The sequence below is a fragment of the Pezoporus flaviventris genome, unplaced genomic scaffold, assembly GCF_033815535.1.
Source record: "Pezoporus flaviventris isolate CSIRO_AGI_PZ_B2104156 unplaced genomic scaffold, CSIRO_AGI_Pfla_v1 ptg000063l, whole genome shotgun sequence".
Taxonomy (NCBI): domain Eukaryota; kingdom Metazoa; phylum Chordata; class Aves; order Psittaciformes; family Psittacidae; genus Pezoporus; species Pezoporus flaviventris.
In genome coordinates, this window is record NW_026892611.1 from 5,725,412 (window position 1) to 5,752,392 (window position 26,981).

Below are 26,981 nucleotides of genomic sequence, written 5' to 3' on the forward strand. Positions count from 1 at the left end.
CCATCCTCGAGCACTAGCTGTAGATAGTAATGGTTGAAACAGAGCAGGAGAACTGCCTGGTGTTAAGACAGGACAGCACCTCCCTGTGACTGTCCCTGGACTGGTGTCTGACTGGTATTGAAACATAAGGAAATCAGCGCATTTTCCCAGTTAGATTAAGTACAGGAAGCTTCAGAATGATTCCACGCAGGACACCTTGTATTTCCTCCATGAACTGGCAATATGACCTCTCAAACCACTCAAAAATCCAGTACCCTGTGCTCATTTTAGCATACAACCGTGTACTTGCCTACGAGGGTGAATAAAGTACTATTGCTGCAAATTTAACAGGGAAATCAAACCAGTCTGGGATTCTACAACAACTAGAAACCATCTGGGTTACTCATTAATTCATATAAAACACAAAGGTGAGGAAGCTAAGACAGGTACCTACATACAAAGTACTGGCAACAGTGGGATGGAGCTTTTCTAAGCCTACAGAGACCATTTATAATATTTCTTTAATATTGACCTGCGCAACTGGCTTCTCACACACTACCCGTGAAGAAATGCAAGCTTCCATTATCACAGATATGAAGATATAAAACCACATTCAAGATGCAAGAGGACATCTGGAGAGGAAAATGCATGCATATCCAAATCACTGTGTTCTTTCAGAAACAGAAAAATACAATGGAGCTTTAGAAATAACTAAATATAGTAATTTTAGTTCAGCTGTAATTAAGGAAGAAAAAAGCATGACTTCCCCCCATCCTTTTAAGAGTCATTGTTCAACGTCACAGCGATATTCAATTATTCCATATAAAGAGCATTTACTTTCTTTTCTGCATTATTATTATATTATCCACTATTTGTATGACTACAGAATGAGTAGTAATACAGGCCCCCAGCTGAGACTGACAGCCCCCCTCTGCTTGCCACTGTGAAGACATATGGCACAAAAGCATTGCTGAACTGCTTTGTATTAGCGCAGATAGAGCCTGGAAGAAAGGCAAGGTTGGGATTTCTATTTCACGGGTGGGGAAATGAAGGCAAACTGAAAGGAAAAAAAAAAGAAGACCCAAGAAGTTCATAAATGATTTCACACAAGAGTGGTTCCATCTATTATCTGCAGGCAAGTCTTTGTGGTTTTCATGGACACATTTACAATGCTGAAGCAGGAATTTTAAGCCCACATCCAACAGTGCTCACTAGAAGTAGGTTTCACTACAGGTCCCTGACCAGGGAACCAGCCTAGAGATGACAGTGTGAAAAATTCACCCCACTGGGTGCTTAATACCAATGTTTTTTACTCCTGGTTCATAGCACGGACTATGAACACAAAGGTAACAGCAGATGGGTGCAGAGGGAGCTGAGGCAGTAGGTGCTGGAAATCCCTCTCTTCTCAATAAAACAACTGAATTATCTAAAAGCAAAGAGCAGAATCCCATACCTTTGCAGCTACAACAGTACATATCAACTGGCCCAAACACTTACTTTCTGACTACAGCAAGGTTTCAAATATCATTGCCAAGAGAAGTCCAATGTGTAGCTTTAAAATGTGAATATTCTGTCATGTGCCATAATTCCTCTTTCCTAGAGATGCTTTTATCAGGAAGATTGCAACAAGGAAAAATATTTTAAAGGCTGCAGTGACAATGGTGGCAGGAACAGGCACTGGGAAAGCATCCTGGTTTAAATATCCAGGGAAAACTTGCAGGAAAAGGTCTCTGCAGCTTTTTCCCAGTTCCAACATGCACAGACACGGAGTCAGACAGGAACCAAGATGTCCATCTTAGTGGACAGCTACCCCTGCTGATAAGCAGAAGACCTCCAAAGCCAACACAGCCATAGGATGTCCACAAAGCTTTCGAGCTCGTCATGGCAAAAACCTCCCTGCCTGTGGGGTGCCTCAGCAGAGAGGGAATGAGGCAAAGCCGGGCTGATCCCACACCGGCACGCCGCATGGGGCACCATCTTCAAGGACAGCACCAGTGCCAGAGCAGCATTTTACTTGCAAGAACTCAGCCAAGCAGCTAAATCTGGAATGACACCAAGAGTTTAGTGTCTGTTTGGTTTAGGGTTTACTTACACACTGCCTTCACCATGTCTAACCAATGGGGAGTCCATAGGGCTCTGAAAAGCAGGAAGAAAGCAAGAAGCAGATGGTTTCACATCCATGTGCCAATGTATTTCTGGATTAATTTCAGGTCATGAGGAATAAGGAGTCCAAATACCAGGTATATCTGATACAGCACAACACAGACCTTTGCTAAGGTCAACACTTCTTTAGCACAGACAAAGCAAATTTGATGAAAATGTATTTGTCCTGGGTTCAGCAGTAGCAGTCATTTTTCTCCCTCTTAGTAGCTGGTGCAGTGCTGCGTTTTTGACTTTCAGCCTGGGAACATCGCTGATAACACCGATGTTTTTAGTTGCTGGTCAGAATAAACATTCTGACCAAGGACTTTGTGAGTCTCATGCTCTGCCAGAGAGGAGGGGAAGCCAGGAGGAAGCAGAGACAGGACACTTGACCCAAACTAGCCAAAGAGGTATTCCATACCACAGCACATCATGCCCAGGATGTAGAACTGGGGGCAGTTACCCGGAAAGGCTAGATCACTGCTCAGTCAGGCTTGGTATCGGTCAGCGGGTGGTGAGTGGTTGTATTCTCTTCCCTTGTTATTTCCCTTATCATTATTGTTATTGGTGGTAGCAGTAGTGATTTGTGTTATACCTTAGTTACTGGACTGCTCTTATCTCAACCCGTGGGAGTCACATGCTTTCGATTCTCCTCCCCATCTCTCTGGGAGCGGAGGTGGGGGAAGGCAGGGAGTGAGACGGAGACTGCGTGGTCTGATTTACAGCTGGGCTTAAACCACGACAGTATTTTAAAACCATTTAGGGTACACAATCTGGTTCTGTCCTGTTCTAATAAGTGCAGGTTTAGTAAAGGGTTGTGTGTAGGAGTCTCTGTAATTACCAGTCACCAAGTAAATCCCAATACATGAGACCCTAAAATGGCCAGTGACGAACACCGCTTTCTTCCTTCTCAATCAGTATTGTTGCTCTACAACAGGCAACTACTAAATTTGGTTCTAAAGAAGAAGAAGGAGGAAACAGAGTGACAACAGAGCTGATTTTGCTGGTACCCACACATCTCACCATGGGATAACGCTGCCATTCCCCTGGCTGCACAAGGACATTCAACTCCGAACTATCAGTGAGGGAGGTTTAATTCCCCTACAGAGTTGTTAGGTGTTGGTCCTAGAAAAAATAGTATCAATATTAATAGAAGACGACAGGATGTGAGGAGTCCTGCTGGGTGTATGCCACCAGGAGGTACCAAAGCTCACACTGGGATAATTAACAGATCTTTTGGAATTCTGTGTATTATAGCATTTATCACTCAGGAATCTTAAAATACATTTTAAATGTAGTCCAAACTCAGGAAAAAAATTACATATTACTGCAGCATTTTTCTATCTATATGAAGTGAAAAGAGAAATGGAAGCAAAGAAAAGCACCGAACAATACTGGAACAGTGGCTCTTGTTCTGCAGAGAAGGGAGTAATAGAACTCAGTAGCTGCAAACAGAAGTTCAGGCTATAAATAGCGTGCTAATTTTTAACTGTGAGGGCAATTAACCACTGGAACAACTTCCTAAGGACTGCAGTGGATTCTCAATTACTGGCAATCTTAAAGTGAAGACCAGATTTATTTATGTTAAAGATATGCTCCAACAGAAATTACACCAACTCCTGCTGCCCGAGTTGTGCAGAAGCTCAGTCAAAATGATCCAAACGGTCTCTTTTGGCATTCTGGTCTCTGATCAGACCACACAGCAGTCCACAAAGTAAGGGGGAACCTGCAAGGAAATACACTTACAATGGCACCAGTGCTGAGTATGGGACACCATCATTGCTCTAGAAAGGGCCAACATTGCAACTCAGGACCAGCACAATGAAAACAGTACTTGGTTAATATCAATTCAAGACATAGTCTATTCTAATTCACCTTTGCACTAACAGAGAACGGAAATTAGATGGGGCAGCACCAAATTAAAATATATTTCTTTTATGAAAAGTACAGGCATAAAATTACTTCTGGTATACAAGAGGTGTATGGGGCTTTTCATCAATTTGGGGGGTGATTTGTCACCACGCTTTGGTTTTGGCTTGGTTTCCTATTCTAACACATAGCTATCAGTCTTTTCCTACCTCCCAGAACGTGCTTAACTTGTAGACCCCATCTCACCTAAGTACAGTGGAACACAGGGAATTATCAAAGAACTTCCATCGTTTGGGGAACGGAATAACTGGGTAAAAGCTGGAGTTGAGCAAATGACCAAACTGCAGTTGTGAGCCCACACTGGAGAATAAAGGGAAGAGAGGGAAGGAGACGGAAGCAAAACAGGTCCAGAATCATACTGTGGCAACAGCAGCAGACACCCAGATTTCCACAATGACGGTGACAGGGTGCAGTAGCTGTGTTTGGTTGTTTTTATTAAATAATAACACTATTTATTAATAGGTGTTATTATTATCTAATAAGAACAGCAGCAGGACAGACAGGAGCATCTCCTGGCTGGCTGGGGCTGACACACCCAGCAAGCAAAACCCAAAGCATCTGAAACTTCTTTGATTCAACCCAATCCTCTCCAGCTCATCTGGTGCTTTCACAGGCTCAGTAACGGCCCAGTGATTGATGCCTCCACAGCACCTCCCCACCAAGCCCAGCGACAGCTGAAAAGCTCCACACCAACATGCCAAGGCATTCTGTTTGCAGTTTCATTGTAATTTGATGCAATAAGTGTTGATCTCAATTCACTAAACATTTGTGTCAATTTGCCACACAGTTTGGTTTAGTTTTAAGGCATTTCTGTTGAATAAAAAACAGGCATTAAACTATAAATTAATGAGTTGTTTTACAAGCTTAAGGTACATTATTCTCCTTCCAGCTATCTTCTGAACTGCATCTTCACAGTTTTTCAGTGATGTGAGGAACAATTTTCATCATTAAAATGAAACTTTCAAGAGTGCTAACAGGAAAGCCCACTGGTGCTGGTAGGTGGTGGAACATTCCTAAGTGCATTATGAACTGTATTTATAGGAGCTGTCTAGCCATTTAATGGGTTCTTGAATGATTTGCTTAGGTGTTTACTTTTACTAAAAGCAGTTTATAACCTCTGCTCTCGTCTCTGAAGTCCCTCTTAAATCATTCTGTAAATACATCACAGGGCAATGAGAGAGAAGGACTTGAGTTTCCACCTTGGGCTCTCTTTTCTGCTTACCCTAAGGGATCTGCAGTCTCTCTGTTGTCACAGAAATAGGCAACGGCTGACCTCAATATGGTGCAATGTAATACCCAGTCAGATTCAGATCAGCGCCTTAATCCCCAGTGGAGACACTTTCACTACATTCATTATTTTCTGGGGATTCTAACAAGGAAACCCCTCCTGGTACCCGACAGCATCGCAGCAATGAAAACCCCCCAGGGTGCCCAGCACAGCACGCAGCTCCCACCACGGCCAATGGAAACTGGCTACAGGAAACCTGGAGAGAGGCTTTGGACAAGGGATGTAGGGACAGGCCAAGGGGAATGGCTTTAACCTGCCAGAGGGGAGACTGAGATGAGCTCTTAGGTGGAAGTCCTTCCCCGTGAGGGTGCTGAGGAACTGGCACAGGGTGCCCAGAGAAGCTGTGGCTGCCCCATCCCTGGCAGTGTTCAAGGTCAGGTTGGACACAGGGGCTTGGAGCAACCTGCTCTAGTGGAAGGTGTCCCTGCCTGTGGCAGGGGGTTGGAACTGGATGAGCTTTAAGGTCCCTTCCAGCACAAACCATTATAAGATTCTATGGAAACACACTCTACAACAGGTACTCCTGACATGCATACCTACCTCTCTCAATTCGCACATACAATTGCCTATCTTTGTGTTTCAGAAGCTTGGACTGTAAGGAAAATCATTATCAAAATCAAATACTGGCTATTTTCTCCCACCAATGTCCAACAGATGCTTTGCCAGCAATGTTTTCTGGATGTGGCACCTACCCTTCTATCAGCAAGAAGAGTCTGGGGCTGTTCCTCTACCCACCTCCTGCTCTCCCATATATTTACAGTGAGATTCCAGCAACAGCACTGCTGCCAGTGTAATCTGTCACCTCCAGGCCCTTTCATATATCAATGTTTGACTGCTTTCTATGTAAAACAGGTTATTAACTTAATCAGAAATTGACTACTACTACAAACACCTTTTGAATAAGGTCAAATTAAGATAGAAGTCCTTGCTCTTTCTGTCTCTCAGCAACAAAGACTATAACCGGGCTGCTAAACCTGCCATTAATGTCAGCGTGCAGATTAAATGTCATTAAAGGCAATTTGTCACTTACATACACACTTATCTCAATCTAATAATTAGCAAAAGGTCAGGCAGATAAACCAGTATATTTCAATCCACAATAAATTTCAGCTGCAGGAAATGACAAAATACAAGTTTAACCATATATACATCTATTTGGGTTTGAAACAGATATGTATAATTAAATCCAGCAAAACAGTATCATCTGGTTTAAAGACCTAACTGGTATCAAGCCTTATGCTGACACTTAAGCTGCAAGGAAGCCAAGTGCATGATCACAGTAACACCCCAGAGGAGCGAGCACAGCAGACCTTGCTTTGAGGTGTGGGACAGGTCAGTGGGCACTACCCGGATTCCATTGTGGAATCCAGATTCCACAGCTGATGCTCACTGGCACTCTAGTGTTGAGCCTCAGCTGATACATGAAGCACAGGTGAATAAACCACAGGGACTGAACTGCCTTCTGACCTTACCAGGTGACGCCTCAAGTTGAGGTCTCCAGCCTGCTGACTCCATGTCAGGAGGCAGATGGTAACAGTGCCCGAGCGAGAAAACAGCTGGGGATCAAGCAAAGCCTTCAGTTCTTTGCCCTGCCACATCCACAGCTCTTGTGAGATTCGTGTGTGCTTCAGAATCATAGAATCAACCAGGTTGGAAAAGACTAAGATCATTGAGTCCAACCATTACCCCAGCACTGTCAAGCCCACCATTAAACCATGTCACTGAGGGCAAACTTATTTCCCCTCAAGTTCTCCACTCACAGCCACCCTTCATCTGCCCCCCCCAGTGGCACACACCGTATAGCTGCTGCCCCTACCCCTCGTGGACACCCCTTATCTCCTCTCACAACCACACCTCATGCCCCACAGCCGCCCCTCACAATCCATGGCTGCCCTTGCCCTCCCCCTCATGATGCCCCCTCATGGCCGCCTCTCCTCTCCCCTCACCTCTCCTGGCCACCCCTCCTCTTCCTTCACCATCTCCCCTCATGACCACTCCTGCTCTCCCCTCATGATCTCCCTTCATGGCCACCTCTCCTTTTCCCTCATGATCTCCCCTCATGGCTGCCTAGCCTTTCCCCTCATGATCTTCCCTCAGGGCCGCCCCACCTTTCCCCTCATGGCCACCCCTTCTCTCCCCTCACCTCTCTTGGCCGTTCATCCTCTTCTCTCCCTTCACCATCTCCCTCCCCTCATGGCCTCCTCTCCTTTTCCCTCATAGTCTCCCCTCATGATCTCCCCTCATGGCTGCCTCTCCTTTTCCATGATGATCTCCCCTCATGGCTGCCCCACGTTTCCCCTCTCCCCTCATGGCCACCCCTTCTCTCTCCTCACCTCTCTTGGCCGCTCATCCTCTCCTCTCCCCTCACCATCTCTCCTCATGGCTGCCCCTCTCTCCCCTTCCCGCCATCGGACTGCAGCTCCGCACAGGCAGGGAGGGGACCAGCACGCTCCGTTTTCCCTCAGGCCATGGGCGAGGTTTTGCAAGCCAAAACCTCCCGATAGAATCCGAGCTCTGCACAAGCTGCCGCAACTTCACCCCGGCTCCCCTGGAACGCCTCCTGCTCGTGGTGCTGTGGCAGCGGGGTTGGCGGGCTTGCTTTGACAGGGAACACGAGAGCAGGCGGTGAACACTGCACCACCAGCGCCACCAAAGGCACCCGCTGCCGCTGCAGCCCCTACCTGTGTGCTCCTGCACAGGCTGGGCTGCGAAACCTGCCATCGGAAAGGGTTTCCAGGAAAGGTGACCAATTCCCACGTGCGTCCCATTGGATATGGTGGGATCATGGATATTCTTTTGTATAAGCTTCAAAGCTCTCAACAGCCAAAACCAAGGAACAAAACCAAAAAGACCCCCCCCCCCTCAAAATCACAACGTCCTATGCCTTTTCCTCCAGACCAGGATAAACCAGTGGCTGAGCCTTCTTTGCCAGTTGGATCCTTTTCATCTTCTTCCACCCAGATGTGCAAATTTCAAAGCTCAAACCCCATTCACAGACCATGTTCCCCTTTAATATTTCAGGCTTTCTTTAATGACCATTAACAGTACATTTTCAGCTCCCTCCTGTGAGGATACAGCTGTGATATAGATATTAATAACTAAATAACATATGGAGATTCAGAGCAGTGAAGAACAAGGGGTTTATAAAGTCCTTTCAAGTTATTCTGTTCATGTTTTGTTTGGTTTTTTGCATACTGGCAGCACTTAACCCATCTTCAATGTCTAAACAGCTACTTCATACGGCAGTGCAATGGCAAATTGTCAACATCCAGCCTTTACCTTTGCTTCTAACACAGCAGGGGACAGTCAACTCACAGTGATGCTGTGCTGTTTTAACAGTTTAGAGCAGAGGAAGATGCTTTCAAGGAGTCAGACGATTTACTCAGCTTCTTGCCACAAAGATACCTCATGATTAATGAAAAGTATATGTGTAAAACATGCATATTGCAGCAAGCCAGGGGTTTTATGCCTCTCAGACAGTTTGAGAAATTCTTGGGTACCTTATTTAATAAAATAAATAAATCACAGCAAGCATCAGCTTTAAAAGCAATGGCAAATACTTCTCTGCACACAGGGTTTTAAAGTTTGTTGGGTTTTTTTTTGGATGAAAAGTTTACTTAGGGATGCGATACAGCCTTCAAAAAGAACTCAACCTAGTGTTTACGATGAGAGCTGTTGCTGTTATTACCTGAAGGTCATCAATCGAGACCAAAGCCTCGCTGGGTTGAAAATTGTGCTAATACATTACTCACGTACTGTACCATACATTCCCAAAAGGAAAACAATTTAAATGAAAAATAGAAAGGACGGTACAGAAAGCAAATATCTTCAGATTACATGACAGGAATGTAGGGGAGAAAGTAAGCAGGAAGAGTATAGGAGACCTGTGGAAGAGCTGAGACTCTGTCTAGGTCTGCCTGCTGGCTAACTGGAGTAGGGAACAGAGCCAACAAACTACGTCCGCAGGTGAGCTCTCATCTAAAGTCTTCTTCACGTCAGCTATACAGATTCATTATTTTTATACAGCATCCCAGGAAAACAGCCCCAAATGCTTGTAGATAGGGGAAAATGTAATTTTAAAAGAAAGAACTACAAGCACAGCTGCCTGAACACTGTCTGATCCATTTAACTCACAGCTTTGTCCATGTTGTGGAAAGTCAACCCATCTGTCAGACCCTCTCATGGCTTGGCAGAGAGGCTTCCTTCCGTACCCCATCTTCCAGACAGCTTCATGATGCAGGAGCAGAACTTGATTTTCAAGAGAAGCCAGTGATTTTGGACTTGCCAGGTTTCTGGTACAACTTACCAGAGGATGGACCTCAGCATCATCAATGCAGACCTCAGAAGGAGACTGTACTCTGGGTTCCTACCAGCTCTTGAGAATTTAGGTTGGAAGCTTATTTAAAATGTCTGTTTCTGCCTCTTTCATTATGCAAGTGCACCGGCTTTTACCACATGTACAAACTGATCTGCAGGAGGCTGATTTGAGGAAGCATGAGTAATTTTTCTCTTGTGCTTGGTTTTCAAGATCATATACAGGCTGCATATTCTACCACTGTGATCTCAGTGTCCTATAATGCCTGTCCGGGTGGGGAACGTATGCACGTACCAGTATCCCCTCTGTGCCCACACATATGCCTTCCAGAGATTCTCACGTTCTCTGCTGATATAAAGAAAAACCACAACATGCATTGCCTAGAGGCTTACATGTTGACAGAGCAAGACTTGGGAAAAGATTAACTCTTCAGCCTGAGGTCCTAAACATGCACTAGAAAGCTACAAAAGAGTTTATTGCTGTGAATGGAGGCAGATCAATAATGAAATGCCCTACCCCAGCACCAATACGAGGAGGCACTGGACCAAACCAGTGGCGTTATAGTTTGTTCACTAAGGATTTATATCCATAAGGTAGGAATTTTATTTCCCACATCTGCATGAGTAGAAGAAACTGAAGTTTAGACCAAACCAGCTTTGCCTCTCACTGCTGCTTACACTTCTCTGCCCCAGGGTCCCAGTGCCTTTGGAAGGTCAGAAGTCTGCGAACAATGTGCTACCCCGCAGCTGTGGTCAGGACTGCTACGCTTAAAGGTTACAGTGATTAAGCACTGTGATTAATTTAGTCTCAGCAGAATCAATTCCACTCAACTACAAATCCAATTTACAAACTGGAGAGGACTCTGCTCTGTCCTGGTTTGCATGGGCTTGAATTTTGATTCATTTTTCTCCAAGATGCATGTTTTGAGGGATTACGCTGCAATTAGCAAATATTTTGACAAAGCTAATGGGACAGGTCTGCCTGCGTCACTGCTTCCCTGGCTTGCTGTCATCTGCCCTTCCATAAATGAGACCCAGCTCCCAAACCTCTCGAACATGAATGCTATATTGAAGGATCACCTACACACGAACATGTTTGGCAGAGCTACCTCACTGTCATTGTACTATGGTGGGAAGCCAACCCTCATAATGTGCATTTCTTTCAGAATGCCACATTTTCTCCAGTTGAACATGGTCTCTCTGAAGAGATCTGGGCCTGGACAACAGGAAAGGTATATGTCAGGTTCAAAAAAGTCATGGAGATAACGCAGGGGGGCTGTAATCTGGGTCTACTCAAGCAGGATGATGACAGCCACAGAGAGAAAGAGAAGATACATAGTGAATACCCATCGAAAACATGCCATGGGGCTCTACATTATCGGTATGAATTGAATAAAAGGCAATTATATCAAAATCCTGACTGACTGTGAAAAAAATCACAGCCTAAGTTAAGGATAGCTGCAAGACAGATCTCAGTGCCGCTTGTGCAAACCTTGAAGCTGAAAGAAACAGGATGGAAATACAAGGACCTGCAGTCGTGAGAGAAACACCACTGAGGAGACAACACAAACAAATTAATGGCATTTTTCTGGTCAGTGTATGCTGAAAGCCACCAGAACACGTGTATCTTCTCATTTCTAGCTTGCTTTCTGAACACTCGTTTCCAAAATTCATGAAGAACTTAATTCCTTCAGGGAAGCCCAGGAACGGCAGCCAAAGGAAACCACATGAGCTCTTTTGCTAAAGAAACCAAGGGGACAAAACGATTGCTTCCTAAATCTAAAACGGATTTTCTCCACAACAATTTTAAGCATTAGGATACCTGCAGCCAGCATAACCTGAACCTTCAGAAAACATACCTGCTGAGCCATCTTTACCATTACCTCCTTCACCTCACACTAGAAATACCTTAAATTATAAATACATCACAGAAATCTGACCTGCAGCGCCCCCGGCACATCCTGATCCCTATCACGTCCTTCTCCCTTTCAGCCCAAGTGCTGTGTTTTGTCAATACCAGCCTAGTACAGCTTCAAATATTTAGTTTAACTTGATCTTCCCAACTGCAGAAGAGAAAAGCCAGAGTCCCCTAACACCATTTGCTGAACAAACAATTGCTCCCACAGCAGAGGCCGCCGGCGGTGTCCTCCTGCCCCCCAGCCGGCCCGGCTGCATCCTGGTGCACCGGGCGCCGTGACAGATGCCAGGAGTGACAGCTTTGTTTTGCCAGGGCTGTGCTCGCCGTCAGTTGGCAGGCGAAGCTACGGCGGGGCTGACAGCTTCTCTGATTCTTTCATCAGCCGATGTGACTGAGTGACCTTTTCCAGTCTTAGCAGCTGCCTCCCTCCTTTAGTCAATCATGGCACAAAATAAGTCCCTTTGGGTAAACCTTGCCCTTTTTGTAATTTTAAATGACCGCAATTGTCACTGGGCTTGTTTGCTAAATATGGTCATGAATGGTGGTGTCCTCATCACCCAGAACAGGAGCAATGCGCCTGGTGTGCATGCGCTACTGGGAAACCTGCATTCTCCTCTGACAGCCTTTGCTCAAGAATTCCTCGTCAGGATTAACACCCCCTCATATTCATGAGGGTTTTGGGTTTTTCACAACAGCAGCAAGAGACCCAGAGTCACTGTTTATGGAACGTGCCCCCTTACCTCTAGGATTTTGGCTGGGAGAAGGATGAAACTGCAGCAACATGAAAAATTAAATGTATTCACACAGCTCCATAAATCCAGTTTGCTCTTCACGATGGGAGAGGAGGAATACCCTTAATTAATAACAGTGACAAAGTAAGGGGGGTTCAAGTAGCCTTGCCATAAGCCTGCTTTGCATCCCTGCTCGTTCACCAGGCTCGCTGTAGCTGCAGATGAGGTGAGACTGGAACTGTCCTCATGACACCCCCGTGATCAGAGATGGCAAATAATGGAATCAAAATTAAAACAAAGCTTCCTGCACTGAGCAGACTGTTTGAAATGGAAATAACTCTGCTTTGGCTCAGCCTCTGCATTCTGTTTGCTTTCCGCATACATTTGAGCAATTGAGTTTTAGGAGCACAAATGTTGAAGGAAAGTGGATTTCAAAGTTGCTCACGGTGTTAACAGAATCATTCTTTAAATCCTCACAGAATTACTTCTGCTGAGGAATCAGATCTACACAGCTAATCGCAGAACAGGTTTATTTTTGGCACAAAGACTGCCTGTCTTTAGCTATTACACTGGCTTCCTTACCGCAGTGTGTGAGCCCCTTCCACCTAAAATAAACTGTAACAATAAGCTCCCTCAGGGGCTGTCTCTTATGCTATGCCTGTATAATGCCAGCACAGACAGATGTATTCAGAGTTCCTACATGACAACACACCTAACATGAGTGAAACTGTAATATCTGTGATAAACTCACAGATTAAAAAGATATCTGTAAACCAGAAGGTTCAATCAACAGACAGGAAATCACAGTCTCATTGTAAATACTCAAGCCAACAGGGGAAAAAATAGGCTAAAATTATTTAATATATTCATCCTGTAAATCATGCACTCCACTCTAGCAGAGAAAACAACTCTGTTTAGGGAACGTAGGAGCAGGGAGGGTTAATTGCAGGTCTGAAGAATTAAGATAGAAGATCATCATAGTGGCAGAGAGAGACAGAGCAATATACAGTATCCCAGCTCTTCCATGGCCAAAACATGTGCAGTCATTACTCTAAATACCATAGGGGCTCTAAAGCACGGTGTGTACTCATCTCTTCCAGCCAATAAACACATTCTTTTATGCTTTTGACATAATATTGCCAAATGGTATGTAATGACCAGTATCTACCAAGAATGTGTGCACACTGGCTGGGTTTAGGTGTGTTTTAAGCTGTCTCAGTAGCCATTTCAGAATTCTAAGAACCATCAGGTTACTTCACAGGAGAACAGATTGAAGCTTCAGTGGCCCAAATTACAGGAAGAGATGAGAGATGAACTGTACCAGCACTGAGGCGGAAAACCCGATGGAGATTTCACAGCCTACTAAATGCCGGCGGTGCTCTGCCTGTGCTCGAAACCTTCCCTGCACCTTGCCATTATTGAGGGATTACAGGACCTTCTGTACAAGCGCTGAGCCTGCCAACTCATCCAAATGCTAACCAAAATCCCCCACAAGCTGCTGAAATCTTCAGGGGGTTTTACAAGACAAATTTCAATAATCCCTTTAAGTGCTTCTTTAGAATCAAGCGTGAATTTGCCAAATCCAGGGTAGCTTATTCTCCTTAAATTCATAACACAACTAACTAGTGCTATGTGAGGCATGAGAAACTCTGCACACTCACGTGAATAATTGCTGTAGAGTTTTAATATTCCCAAACTACTCGATGTAAGAAACTGGCTGGGAATGTTGGGATCGAAGACAGCACGAGCAGTACTGTATTTCCTGCCTTTGATCAAAACAGATAAAACAAGGATATTGATGAACAAGGGTAACACTCAAATGCAGTGTTCCCACCTTTTCATGGAAGCCATTAGCACTGATTAACTTTGCAGAACAGAAAAGGCCGGCAATATCAGAAAAACAGTTCTTCATAAGGCGAATATTTTTTCTCTAATTCTATCCCAAAGTAGCAAATGCAAGAGCTGGGAAACACCAATTCATCAGGCACTGGGAGGAAATAGTGAACAGATAAGAGAGTAGAGACCTAGAAAACTAAGGTGGAACAAAAAGGGAGGAGGGTGGAAATTAGCTGATGCAAAAGGGATTAAAAAGTTTTGAGCTGAGAGGGGGAGAAAGGTCAAGGAAAGTAGTTATAAGAAAAGAGCTACAAAAGAGACAGGAAAGATGAACCAAGAGAAGTATTAAATGAGTATCAGAAAAGCAGAGAAGGGAAGCAGCACCAGAATATACAGAAGCCTCAATGTCTGGGGCCAAGACCATGACATCCAGTGGCTTGTCTGCTTTGGTTTCCACCTTCCAAAGTGGAAAGTGTGCCCCATACACATCTGAAGAACAAACAGTGCTTAATCACGGCAACTGATAAACTCCAAGTCCTGGAAAGACATCCGCTAACAATGAAGACATCTGAATTTATTGGTCAATCCTGCAAATCTCCCAATCCACGTCCCCTGTCCAGTATTTACAGTCATATGGCACCTTTTTGGGTGCTGAGCCCACTGGAATAAATGTCCCCCTATACTCCAAACCTTAGAGCATATAAGTCCATGTGTCCTCCTTACTCACAGATGCATCCCTGCCCCCTTTCACCTCCTGCTGCCAATATATGCATGCAAACACACATGTGCATTTTATACAGCAGAAGGCAAATAGAGGCTGAACCTTTGAAGTCCAGTGCAGAATAATTTATAGCCCAGATCCATATTTCCTTGAGAAAGGGAGGTTTGATTTAGGGTAACGATGTAAGGCCTTATCTTGATGTTGAATCCCCACTGGGCGTTCTTGGTAGGTCACTGACCCCCCACCCCCCTCCAATGCACATACACTGCATTTGCCCAAGGTGAAATTGCTTTCCCATTTGCCCTCTGGACACAGCTTGCCCAGCTCACTATTTCCATCTTGTCTGTCCGCACTGAAACAGCTGGGATTGGAATCTGCCTCCCCTACAACATTTCCAACACAGGGAAAACAGAAAATAAAAGGTAGATCTGATCACACACACAAAAAGATAAGAAGATAATAATAACAAAACCCCCAAATGTAAGGAGGGAGCCTCATGGGTCTCTTCAGAACCAGCCACAGTCATGGTCTGGAGGTGAGAAACAAAGGGGATGTTTCAGAGTGTTGCAGCTCTGAGCTTGCTAATGCTACCATGAACCTGACCCTGCAGGGTTCGCAAAGCTCCGATGTTCCTGCTGACAGCTGGAGATTACAGCACTGGTAGCTTCTAGCCAGGAAGAAAGAGAAAATAAACAGCAAGCCCCATGGTGTCACTTTTACAGGCACTTTTCTGACAGCAACTACGTTTTTATACAGGGCACTTAGAGTAAACGGTTTAGAGCAAATGGCTTTTTGGCTGTGGGAAGAGGATGCTCTTTTCAGATCCACTACAGCATACACAAACAATGCAAAGGTAAGCAGCATAAAAGGATGGCTCATTACTACCTGTCTTCTTTGAATTACACCCATTACTCTTGAGGTAATGGGACCAATGATTGTGCAACATGGTGCCAATAAAATAATAAATAACCACTGTCTAATGTTTTCTGATAGAAATACAGAAATAGCAAAAGTACCATGGAATAAACACCATTCATGGATAAAATGGGCTCAGTCACAGACCTTGTTGTCAAAAGGACATTGTCGTGGTCTCCATTATGTTAATTATGTGTACAGATAACTGCGAAATTTCTATGCCTTCACTTCCAGCTCTATTAGTTTTAATGCATAATTCCATGTGTACAATGTTTCTATGATGCTCTGGAGCAAAGGAACAAATTCTGATCTCTGACTTAAGACTGGTGAAATGGATTTGAACACACTTGTGTGGACACCCCACCTCCCACCTTGCAGTCAGAGCACACACAGGCACACTGCAGCAGCAAGGCTGTTCAGGATTAATCTCACTAATTATTCTCACCATTGACAATACCTTTGTGTTGCACTCTGCTAACATTTTAACTCTGTGAGCTGGAACTGGAGAGCAAAGTTTGCTGTACAAAAGAAATCATGCCAAGTGCTCACCTTCAATTTGCTTCTCATTGATTAATGCAGACTGCTTTGCCAGTCCATTCGAGGAAGGAAGGGGATGTAATGGTATCTGCTCATTTTCAGCTCCAGGACCTCCAGATACATTCAGCAAGCCTAAAAAGCTTTTAATCTTTAGCCTTACAGAATACACAGAAGGGCAATTTTCCAACAGTGGAAAGCAGGTGGAAATCAAAGGGAATAAAGTAATGTTGAGTTTTAAGCACAGCCATTTTATGAGATACAGAAGTCATTCCCATTCCTTTCCACATGTAATAGTAATTGCATTGGAATTATTTATAACAGGCCAGGCTTTAATTCCAGGAATACAAAGCAAAAATGTACTTTTGTACTACAAAACCATGTTAGAACAGGATAAAAAAGACTCAAATGATGCAAAGATTCATCAAGCTCACGCTAACGGAGGAATCCTACAACATCACAGCTCCAGTGCTCTGGAATCCCTTAGACAAGAACACAGAAGGCTTTTGGAAACATTTGTAACTCTAGCTCCGCAGTATATTTTCAAAGCATGTCAGAACACAAGAAGAGGATTAAGTTCCTTACACAGCCTCCTCCTTCCTGTTGTAAGGATGACACCGCTAACAGGATAAAGTGAGTGACAGGGTTATATGATCATTACATAAAGGTAGTACACATGCAAAAGCTTCAGAACATGGCAAAAAAAAAATTATCAAAGAGGTTGCACCATCTGTCTGTGGAGAAAAAAACAACAGCTGGTGCAAGGAGCTGCAAGATGCCAGCCTCGCAAGTGACAAGATGGGAAATGACAGGAAACAGCTTTTCACTCTTCTAACAGCAAAAGAAACGTACAGCCCGTGTTCTCGTGTTTGAAAACCTCCAGATGCTGCCCTCTTCTCACATTTCCATATCTTTGTTCATGCAACATCTGAAAGCTTTTCTATTTTTACAGAGGGAGGGGAAAAAAAAAGCACAAAGCCATCAAATGTATATATGGTTGTTTTTTCCTTGCGAGAGGATGTTGAATGAATTTTAATCATGATCGTAAGAAAAAAGAAAAAGGAAAATCAGCAGTATTTGATGTGAGGAACCTTTGAAACTTTCGCCTTCTCAGAAGAAATTGCAACGTGGTTGGCTTTTCTGAAGGTTGTGTATGATAAATATTAGCTTATTTTGAGATGGATTAGGCCTTTGGATTGATTCAAGGCACTGCTAAGGTTCACCACAGATGTTCTGTAAAGGTACCAGGCTTCCCTTGAACAAGATCATTTTACAAGAGCATGTAGGACAAGGGGGGATGGCTTTAACCTGACAAGAGCAGAGATTGAGATGAGCTCTCAGGCAGAAGCTCTTCCCTGTGAGGGTGCTGAGGCGCTGGCACAGGGTGCCCAGAGCAGCTGTGGCTGCCCCATCCCTGGCAGTGTTCAAGGCCAGGTTGGATGGGGCTTGGAGCAAGCTGCTCTAGTGGAAGGTGTCCCTGCCTGTGGCAGGGGGTTGGAACTGGATGAGCTTTAAGGTTCCTTCCAACCCAAACCATTCAAGGATTCTATAGTATATCCCTTGTTCCAGGATTTTCCAACACCTCAGGCTTTAGGGGTTGTTTAAGCACTAGATGTGACCCCCAGGCTATGTCCCAACCTCCCCTGGGTCTGGAGAGCGTATTCAGAGACTGAGAAACAAGGCGCACATTCAAAGCAAAGAAAGCCACCTAAAACCCTCCCATAAAATCCAGCAAGCTCCATTCACAAGACGTGCCCTGGCTCTTCAGAAGACTTGACACTGAGTAAATGATACTGGGAACTGCCTGTCTGTGACCCCGTATGACCTTATAACCTGGGTGTTAGGAACAACTGATACACACTTTACAATAGAAAACATGCCGAAAAGTCAATGCCCCATGATGAAACCGTTTTGCTATGGGATGTAACCCAAAGGCAGAGGCAGACTGCACAGGGTCCCGTGCACACCAAAGCAGGATGGAACACAAAGCCTATGCTTCCAGCACAAAGTTCAGGGAAAGCTCAGCTTGGAGATGACACTGATCTGTGGATCAGGGGATGGGTCTGGACAGCCTGAGACTAACGATTTCTGCCTCCCCCAGACAGATTAGTCCTTAGTTCATCCAAGTGTTTTGCAGCTGGGTGATAAACCAGGAATCTATGCTCCAGACAGAAGTGAGCAAAAGGCAAGGTGTCTGCCCATAGCAAAGCAATGTTCTGATGCCAGACCTCAGCAGGAATCACACCTTAAAATTACCCTTGAAGGCTGCTTGATGGCTGACACTGGGATTTGTGTTTCACCCTTCCCCATGAACAAAATGCTACCTTCCTGATTTATTTTTCTATCTTGACAGAAATCAGAGATCTCTGCTGAGATTGGTGGTTGTATGCCAAGAAGGTTACATTAGTCTAGACTAAGACAGCAATGCCGAGATAACTGAGATAACCCCCCAGACTGCTGGCGGGAAATCAGGGTGGAGCAGATTCAGGAAGGTGGCTCAAGGTCAGGGACTGGTATGGAAGAGGCAGAGAACCAGCCTTATCTCTTCCTTATCTGAGCCTCCTTCAGAGGAGCTAATCCTTCAGCCAGTAGCAGCTGATCTGCTGAGGTTTCCTAAAGCCATCCTTCTACACAGAGCCAGCAGGATCATTAAAACCCCACTTTAAGCATCATCAAGCAAGCCAGCTTAGAGAGAATTTACTAGGTGCTGTTTATTTCTACCTTTGATTCTCTACATGGTCTCTACAGATCAGAGTACTTAGAAAACATAATTATTTTAATTAGGAGTAATTCAATTAGAATATCTCATTGCCAATAACAACTTCACTAATAAGAAATGAACACACTTGACTTTTTTTCTCTTTTTAATCTTACCTTTGGGGACTCTCTGAATACTTTCCCAGATGTGGAAGTATTTCTTTGATGTTGCCTGCCTAATTCTTCTCTCCTGTAGGGTCTGATTCAGAGTATACTCAAGTCCACTCAAGTCTATCCTTGGCTTTCAGAGGGCACTGGATTGAACTTCTACACTGATGTATCCCAGGAGGAAGAAAAATCAACTCCAGTGGAGGTGAACAGTATAATGAGTACCCTCTCTATGAAAATGATGATGCCAAGTAGGTCTGGTAGGGTAACTGTTCAGTTAAAGGGTAAACAACATTGACCACAGTGGAGATGCCTTGCTCATGAGTCTTTGCTAATGTAAGAAATCTGGAGAGGGGCTTTGGACAAAGGCCTGTAGGAACACAAGGGGGAAAGGCTTTAACCTGCCAGAGGGGAGACTGACATATTAGGAAGAAGGACTTTTAAGGTCCTTTCCAACCCAACCCATTCTATGATTCCATGATACCTTCAGCACAGGAATGTACTTCAGGCCTTTCAGTAAATCTAGCATGAGTGGCAAGAATAGCACAAGCTGGGTAATTCTGGAAACACACATCCTGTAGGATGCAGTCCATGTGCACAGAATTTGCTAAAAGGGATACAAGTGACCGGAACACTACTGAAGTCACGGGCAGCACTCAGTGACTTCCAGCTTCAGTCAAAGCTGTTGTTTCAGTAAAGGACATGGGTACTCTTGAGTCATGTAACACATCAGCACCGTCTCAATGGGACAGTCTGGCCACTTTGGCAATGGGATAAATCATTCCATTACGCAGGTGACCTCCCAGAGACCCAGACGGATCTAGGGGCTCACCCATTTGTGCTGGCTATTCCCAGGGCTGGGCTGGCACTGGGGAAAGGTACAGCTGAGACACCCCGCCTCATGTTCATCCTGGGCTGGTTTGCAACCACCTGGAGCAATCGCGATCTGGTGTGAATTACAGTGATTGGGAATCATCAGCTAAGAAAGAAGCAATTTAAGGTCGGGGCTCACATGTTTTTACGCCCTTAACATCAATAGAAACCACATGAATATAAAACATTTTACTCTTTCTAACCATTTTCTCTCCGAACCAACTGGTAGGACTCTGAGGAACTTGCCTTGGCAAGCAGAGATCAGCTGAGATGTGGACAAGTAGCTGCTTCACCCAGTTCTTCCTCTCATCCTCTTAACTAGCAGCTGAAGAAGCTGAAGAGTATTTTAATGCTGATCCCTCTCAGCCGTAACTGTGATCCTATCCTAGCACAGTACAGCGTGGTTTAGTTTGTATCTAACAGTAAAGGGTCCCATTATCCAAGGGTGGCACTTGAAAGCCTATCTGCAAGAACAGATCTCATTTTAATTAAAAGCTTCCACATATTATTTTCTAAGCTAACAAACATGGCCATAGTTGTAATTACGGAATCACCAAATACAGACTCAAGATCTTGTTAATAATGATATCCTTTTTAAAATCTCATAATCTTAAAAAAACGTTGTAATTAAGTCACCAAGCAACTATATTTGTCTCCATGAAATAAAGCCAAATCTACAGATAATTGCAAATACCATTTCCCAGTGGATTGGGTTTTGTATGCCAATTAGGCTCACAAATCTCAAGCTGTCACCTTCATCTCCAGCCATGCAGGCAGCTGAGAGCACAGCTCTGAACAAAGCAGCCCCAGTGCCTCTCATTCCCCGACTAAAGAAGAAAATGAAGTTACCAACACACGTTTGTAGATGTCAGCCCCTCGAGAACAGAAAAGGGGGAAAATATAATCCTTGGGTATATGACAATTAGAATAGTTTGTCTAGCTTCCGAGAGGAGTGTTGTGGGAAAGCTCTCAAGAGACTCCTGTGACTGCAGCTCTTCGGTTACCAGCTGCCTCATGACTCAGATCCACACGCACCTCCCTAGCTGTGACAGTTTTTCCCTCTAAGATGCCACAAGTCCTGGGAGCCCTGGTTAATGGATCTTGTGCACCCATCGTGCCTGTCACATGCTCATTAAATCAACCCAGAGGGCTCAAGCTTAAAAGGGTGACCTGGTAAAACCAGGGGAGCTGGCACAGCAATAGCGAAGATGCTGTTGCCTTCACCTTTGTTTTGGAAGGCCCCAGCTGCAAAACTGCTGTTAAAACACCAATCCTCAGGGATCTGCCCAAGCACCTCATGCAATCCCTCACTGTTTCCTCTCCTCTTCTGCAGTGCCCACCAGAACATGGCTGCTGTGAGGTGCTTAAACCTGCTTTGGGAATATTCAGGAGCAGTCAGAAACAGTCAATTCAATGGAGTGATTTCTTCAGAATATGTCAAGAAGAGTAAGCAATGGTCCCATCAAATCAACAAACCAGTTTCAGAACCTTCAAAATTCAGAAGGGTTTTGCAGCATGTATTTAGATGCAAGGGAACTGCTTTGACTGCTACCGCTGCTGCAGAACCTCCTGCTCTCATCACAGTCCACATCAGCTCATTGATGGCAAAAGTAACTACACAGAACCACAAATTCAGAGTATATGGGAGGGAGACTGTAAACTCACAAAAGGAAACAACTCTGTGACAAGTCTGTATTTCAAAACAATAAGCAACAAAGTTCACAAAACTTGCAGTGAAGTTCAACCATCACGATGTGAGATGGTGGCCCAGACTGCACATATCCAAGTTCTGCTCCTCAGCCAAGTGTTTCTTCCTGGAGAGGTGTCCCAAAACCTTGAACCAACCAAACTGAATGCATGGGAACCCTGGGCTGAGGCTGAAGGTAGCATGGGCACAGGCCTTCCTTTAACTCACTTTGTTGGTCCCTGCAATGAAGATCAGATGGTTCCTCCCAAAATTCACACGCCTGACAAGTAACCAAAGCATTTTCCACCAACAAATTACCGTTCCCATCCTCCAGTTACTCAGGAGTCCCCTCATCACAATCTACTCAAATCTTATCCTATTCCTTTCAAATTCTCCTTGACTCCACCACTGCAGGTAAACCTGGACCTCGGCCATCTACTTCCAGTTTCTCTGAAACATCTGACTTTTCCATCCCTGTAACTCTCCAAACTATCCTTTGCACATCAAGATGGATGAGGACATGGCCACAAACCACGTTACTATATACATATTGCTGTAACTGTGGCGCTGTGTTTGGTTTGGAAGGAGCAGAGGCTGATTCTCGGGGGGACCTGCACTTAAACAGCTTAAAGATAGCACAGAAAGAAAAAGTAAATGCTGCGGCAAGTCAAAATTCCCCAGATGGTGCATCTGTACCCACAGTCCAGTTCTCAGAAAGGCTGATTAAACCAGCAGCCATAAAGCCCGATGGTTACAAACCCAGGCCACAAAATACACCTGGTGAAGATCCACGCAGCTAACTTCAGTCTGAAAAACACGTCCTCCCCTTTTCCAGCATCAGCTTAGGAAAGGAACAAACCCAAACCAGAAAGTGTTTGTAACAAAGCCCACTGATAGTCAGGTAGGTATTTCTATTTTTTATCTCCCTGAATTTCACAAAAGCCTGGATCTACTGCTCAAATTCAGCAGTGTGCAGTAAAGCATTAAGTCTGCATTCAACAAGTTTAATTACTGTGTAAATGAAAGAAATTATTATTCGTTCATGACATTTATTTCAGTTCCAGTGCTAGCTGCTTTTATAAAGCTGGGTCGGGGGGTGCAGAGGGGAGGAGGAGGCTGGGTGTATAATTACTACTGTATTTCTTTGCCAAACATTAGTGAACTTAAACAAAAAGTGCTTGTTTTTGCTGAAGAGGAAAAAGCATGTGAGCTATCAGTGATGAATTGCAAGGACGCCCACAACCCTGACACGGTGCCAGGCTCTGATAGGTACACCAGCATTTGGGAGGCTGATAACAGAGAGTTTATTGAAGCCCCAAGACCAGCTCAGGACTCCTGTGGGTCAAAAGCCACCCAAACTATGGGAACAATCCAAGCCAGCAGCCCCTGGGGAGGAACGGGAGCCACTGTGCGACATGAAAGATAAAGTGGCAGCTGATGCTATCGGGTACTACCCAACAATGCATCTTTTCTAATGGATTTTCACAGGGCTTAAACTTCAAACAAAGGAAAGGGAAAATAAAAACCTTTAAGCTGATTCAGATCAGACATTTCTGAAAGTCTGAAGGAGCAGGCGAGGGAGAGGCTGCAGGGGGGGGTACGTACATGGTATGAGTAAATATAACACAGTCTGCAGTCTGGTTCCTATTGCATGTTGTGCTGATTCCAGGAGAATAGTTACTACCTGCTCTGATCCTCCCAAACCGTTCCAGTTTTCCGGATAATGTTATAAACAAATCCCAGCAACTAATCAAAACGTCTTCCAAAACCGTGCTCTTTCTGGAACAAGTCATTCCTGTATCCTCCTATCCCATCCAGCAGCATTTAATTACTGCGCTACAGGAGAGGTTAGGCTCTGGCAGAAGTGGCCTCAGTTTACTTTAAGGAAGGAAAAGGGGGGAAAAAAAAGAAAGAAAAATCAACACTGGGCCACCCAAGTTGTGTGTAAGAAGTTACAGCTGATGCATTTAGATAAGTGGAAGGAGCAGGAATGGTCCTGAAGGTCAGCGTAAGCAGGGGAATAACTGCAGTGATGTTTCAAATCCACATTTAGCCACAGCACTTACCCCATCAAGCTAGCCAGAAAATCCATCCTGTTTAAGAGATTCTCTACAGGACTGCCGTGGCTGCTCTACCATAGCCAAGGCATTGAGTGATCCTCTGAAAGCATGTGAAGTGCATACACTCAAGCAGGGGAATAAACATGACTAATTTCTTTCATTTCAGAGTAATACGTATCAAAGCCCATTCTGATCTCATTCCTGATTCATAATGAGTTGCTCTGAAGTTTGCCCCCAATTCCTTGCTAAAGCAAATCAAGCCAAAGGGAACAGGCCATAATCCAAGCAGAATTCAATGAGCTGCACCTATTAAGAAGGCTATTAAAGCTTGTTCTCAGGGTTTAAACCAGGAGAAGATTTAAGGTGGAGAAGAGATTATCCCACATCTGCCTCCCAAGACATGCTGACACCAGAACTGCCACCGTCAGCTGGACCAAATGTCACGTTTGAGACACTGACCTATTATCTCACATTCCACATGCCACTTACATCAGACCTAACTTCTGCCCACAGACTGCACCTGCATCACCTCTAATTCCCGGCTCTGTTGAACTGTAAGGCTCAGGAATCTCAGATGATGCTGTTTTGGTTCAAGCACGCTGTACCTTCCATCAGCCTCAGAGCAGCCCACTGCGGCTGATCAACCTGCTCCAGCTTGATCCTCCCTCCTGATTAGACCAGAGGGTTTTCAGACACAAAGCACTATCTCGTGCCAAAATCTGATTACTGCTCTACCCTAACAACTGCAATGATAATACGAAACGTAATTACACCGAGAAATAGGTTACACATCACAGCCATGCCAAAGCCAAGTACTTTGGTTCACATCTGCACAATATCTGCATTTATTTTTTGACTGTTGCATAAAATAATTGCTACATTTATGATATCAGTAACAGGCGACCAACAACCCCATCCTCTCTGGACTTCCCAACCTCACTGAGAGATGTGGAGCAAACCTGGGAAGCATTCCTTAAAACACCCACCTGCATGCTGCACCCACGGTTAACCCCCTTGTGCTGGAGCTGCTCCCTGCACTGGGTGCTTGCAAATGTCAGCTCTTCAGAAGGCAACAGGCGCTGTGTTTGGTGTTCTGGAGGAGGCACTATGTGAGTACAGTGACCCAACTGCTGAGGTATGGCTGCAAGCAAGGAGAAACAGATGGGGAAAGACAACCAGCCTGTGTTAGATACACCACCAAAAGGTCAAGTAAACCATTTCTGTCCACCTTCCTCTTGGGTACTTTTACATCAGCTAGAGGAATCAAACCAACTCCACAGGCACATTCAATATGAATAAAGAAAGCACTTATTTGCTACACTGCACACACATACACTGTATGGACTTTGCCATATCACCAAAGTCCTTATCTCAGCTCCCATGCTCAGCCTGTCCTGAGTTTTCAACTGCCCAAAGAAATGAACAAGGGCAATGGATCCATTTATGCCAATCTGACACATGAAGCAGTAACAGCAACATCCCTTAATTCCCACTCTGGGAAACTACAGGCAAGAAAAATTTGTTGCATTGATAGCTAAGAGCGGTATTTTTGAGTTTCTGTGCTCACTGATGCAGCATCTTCTCTGACCACAGAGACTTTACCACACAGGGCAACTATATTCACCTGTGGAAGGGGGCATAGGGCTTAGCAAACTTGTCATGCAAAGAGCAAACCTCACCAGTGACACCAGTGTCACATGCAATGGCCAAGTGGTCTGGAAAGTGTGCTCAGCCTGTCTGTCATTAGGCATTTCCACAGCCAGCTGAGACACATGAACAATTCATATAAGGCAACAACAAAAATAAAGCTAATTACTTTAGGCTGATGATAACAGAGATCTTTTTCTACAGGCAACTTTGCAAGGTCACCTTTCTTGCTTTCGTCTCTCTTTTTCTTTTTAAAACAAGTGACACTGAACTGATTTCAAAGCTTATCTAATTCCACCCCAGGGCAGGAAAGGGTTAAGACCTCAAAAACACATACAGATGAGTAGAAAGTCAGGCTGGTTAAGGCAGTATTTTTAAAAAGGAAAGGAAAAAAAAAAGGAAAAAGAAGTATTTTCTTACAGTCAAAACATAAGCACAGCGCCAGTGTTTAAGGTCACTTCCTCTGCTCACAGCGCTGGGAGCAATCCTGTCAATCAGCTCAGCGTGCTGGTAGTCTCAGCTCACTCCCAGTACACAAAGTGGCACAGCAGAAGAGTAACATTTACCCACTGGGAAAGGGGGATGAAGGAAGCAGGTTTCAATTGATTCCAAAGGTCCTTTGGGAAAGATGAAGCCTCTGGTTTATTAGCACTGACATTCAGCTCTCAGAGCATCAGGATGATACCTATTTAATTTAATGCCATTTTCCAACAGGGAAATCTGTTGGTCAGGCTCTTGTCAGGGAAGCCCAGCCAGCACCAGCCCCATTTGCAGAGCTCTCACCCTGCCTGCAATTAAACACACCAGTGGAACAGAACATCCCCAGCACATGGCAGTGACTGGGCTCAGCTGAGGGAATATTTTCACCTTCACCAATAAAAGAGGGCCCTATGCTCCAGGTATTTGTTCCTAAGGTGTCAATGCAGTGGAAGGGGAAAATAACAAACCACCACCATCATGTTTCTTTTGAGAGGAAAGTCTGCTTTGTACAGACACGTGAATTGTGTTAGACCAGATGAGGGGGTGCTGAAACCCTGACCCCTCTGTAATGAAAGGCAAACCAAGCCCAGCTAAACCCAGGTCAGAACCTCACCCTTGGCATTTGGTTCATGCCATTTCTTTGGGCAAGTCCCTTAGGCTCCTTGACTGGTGTTCTTACATGTAAAAGGAGGTATTTAATTCATCTTAGAGACAGATTAACTGCATGACACACTAGGGTCTTTCAGGATAAGATACTATTATCCTTCCCTTAAAAACTCATCCTTACACAATGGCATTAGTCTGCAGCTGTCCAGTTGCCACCATCTATATTATGCTGTGAGTGCACATTATACTGGGATTGTGTGTCATGGTTGCATGCAATTACATCACCACTAAACAGATAAACTACAATGAGGTCTTGGGCAGACTCAGGGAAGATCTGGGAGGTGAAAATGGCTTATGGTCATTAGCGATCCACAGTGGAGCTATACACAATCACCCCACACTAGCTTAAGTCAGACACCAGAAGATGCAAATACATGCTTGGTGTAATATCAAATA

The 26,981-nt window shown here is 44.6% G+C and overlaps 1 protein-coding gene across 9 annotated transcripts in view; it reads right to left on the bottom strand.

Moving 5' to 3' along the window:
* AUTS2 (activator of transcription and developmental regulator AUTS2) overlaps window positions 1-26,981 on the bottom strand; it is a 733,524-nt gene that overhangs the window by 450,975 nt on the left and 255,568 nt on the right. The window contains exon 1 of one of the 9 annotated variants that reach the window (XM_061470342.1): window positions 6,806-6,894. The exons of the other annotated variants lie outside the window; for them this stretch is intronic. Within the exon in view, the coding sequence (XP_061326326.1) occupies window positions 6,806-6,853 (48 nt within the window). The 5' untranslated portion in view covers window positions 6,854-6,894. Of the gene's footprint in view, window positions 1-6,805; window positions 6,895-26,981 lie in introns of those variants that run through there. 9 annotated transcript variants of the gene reach the window in all.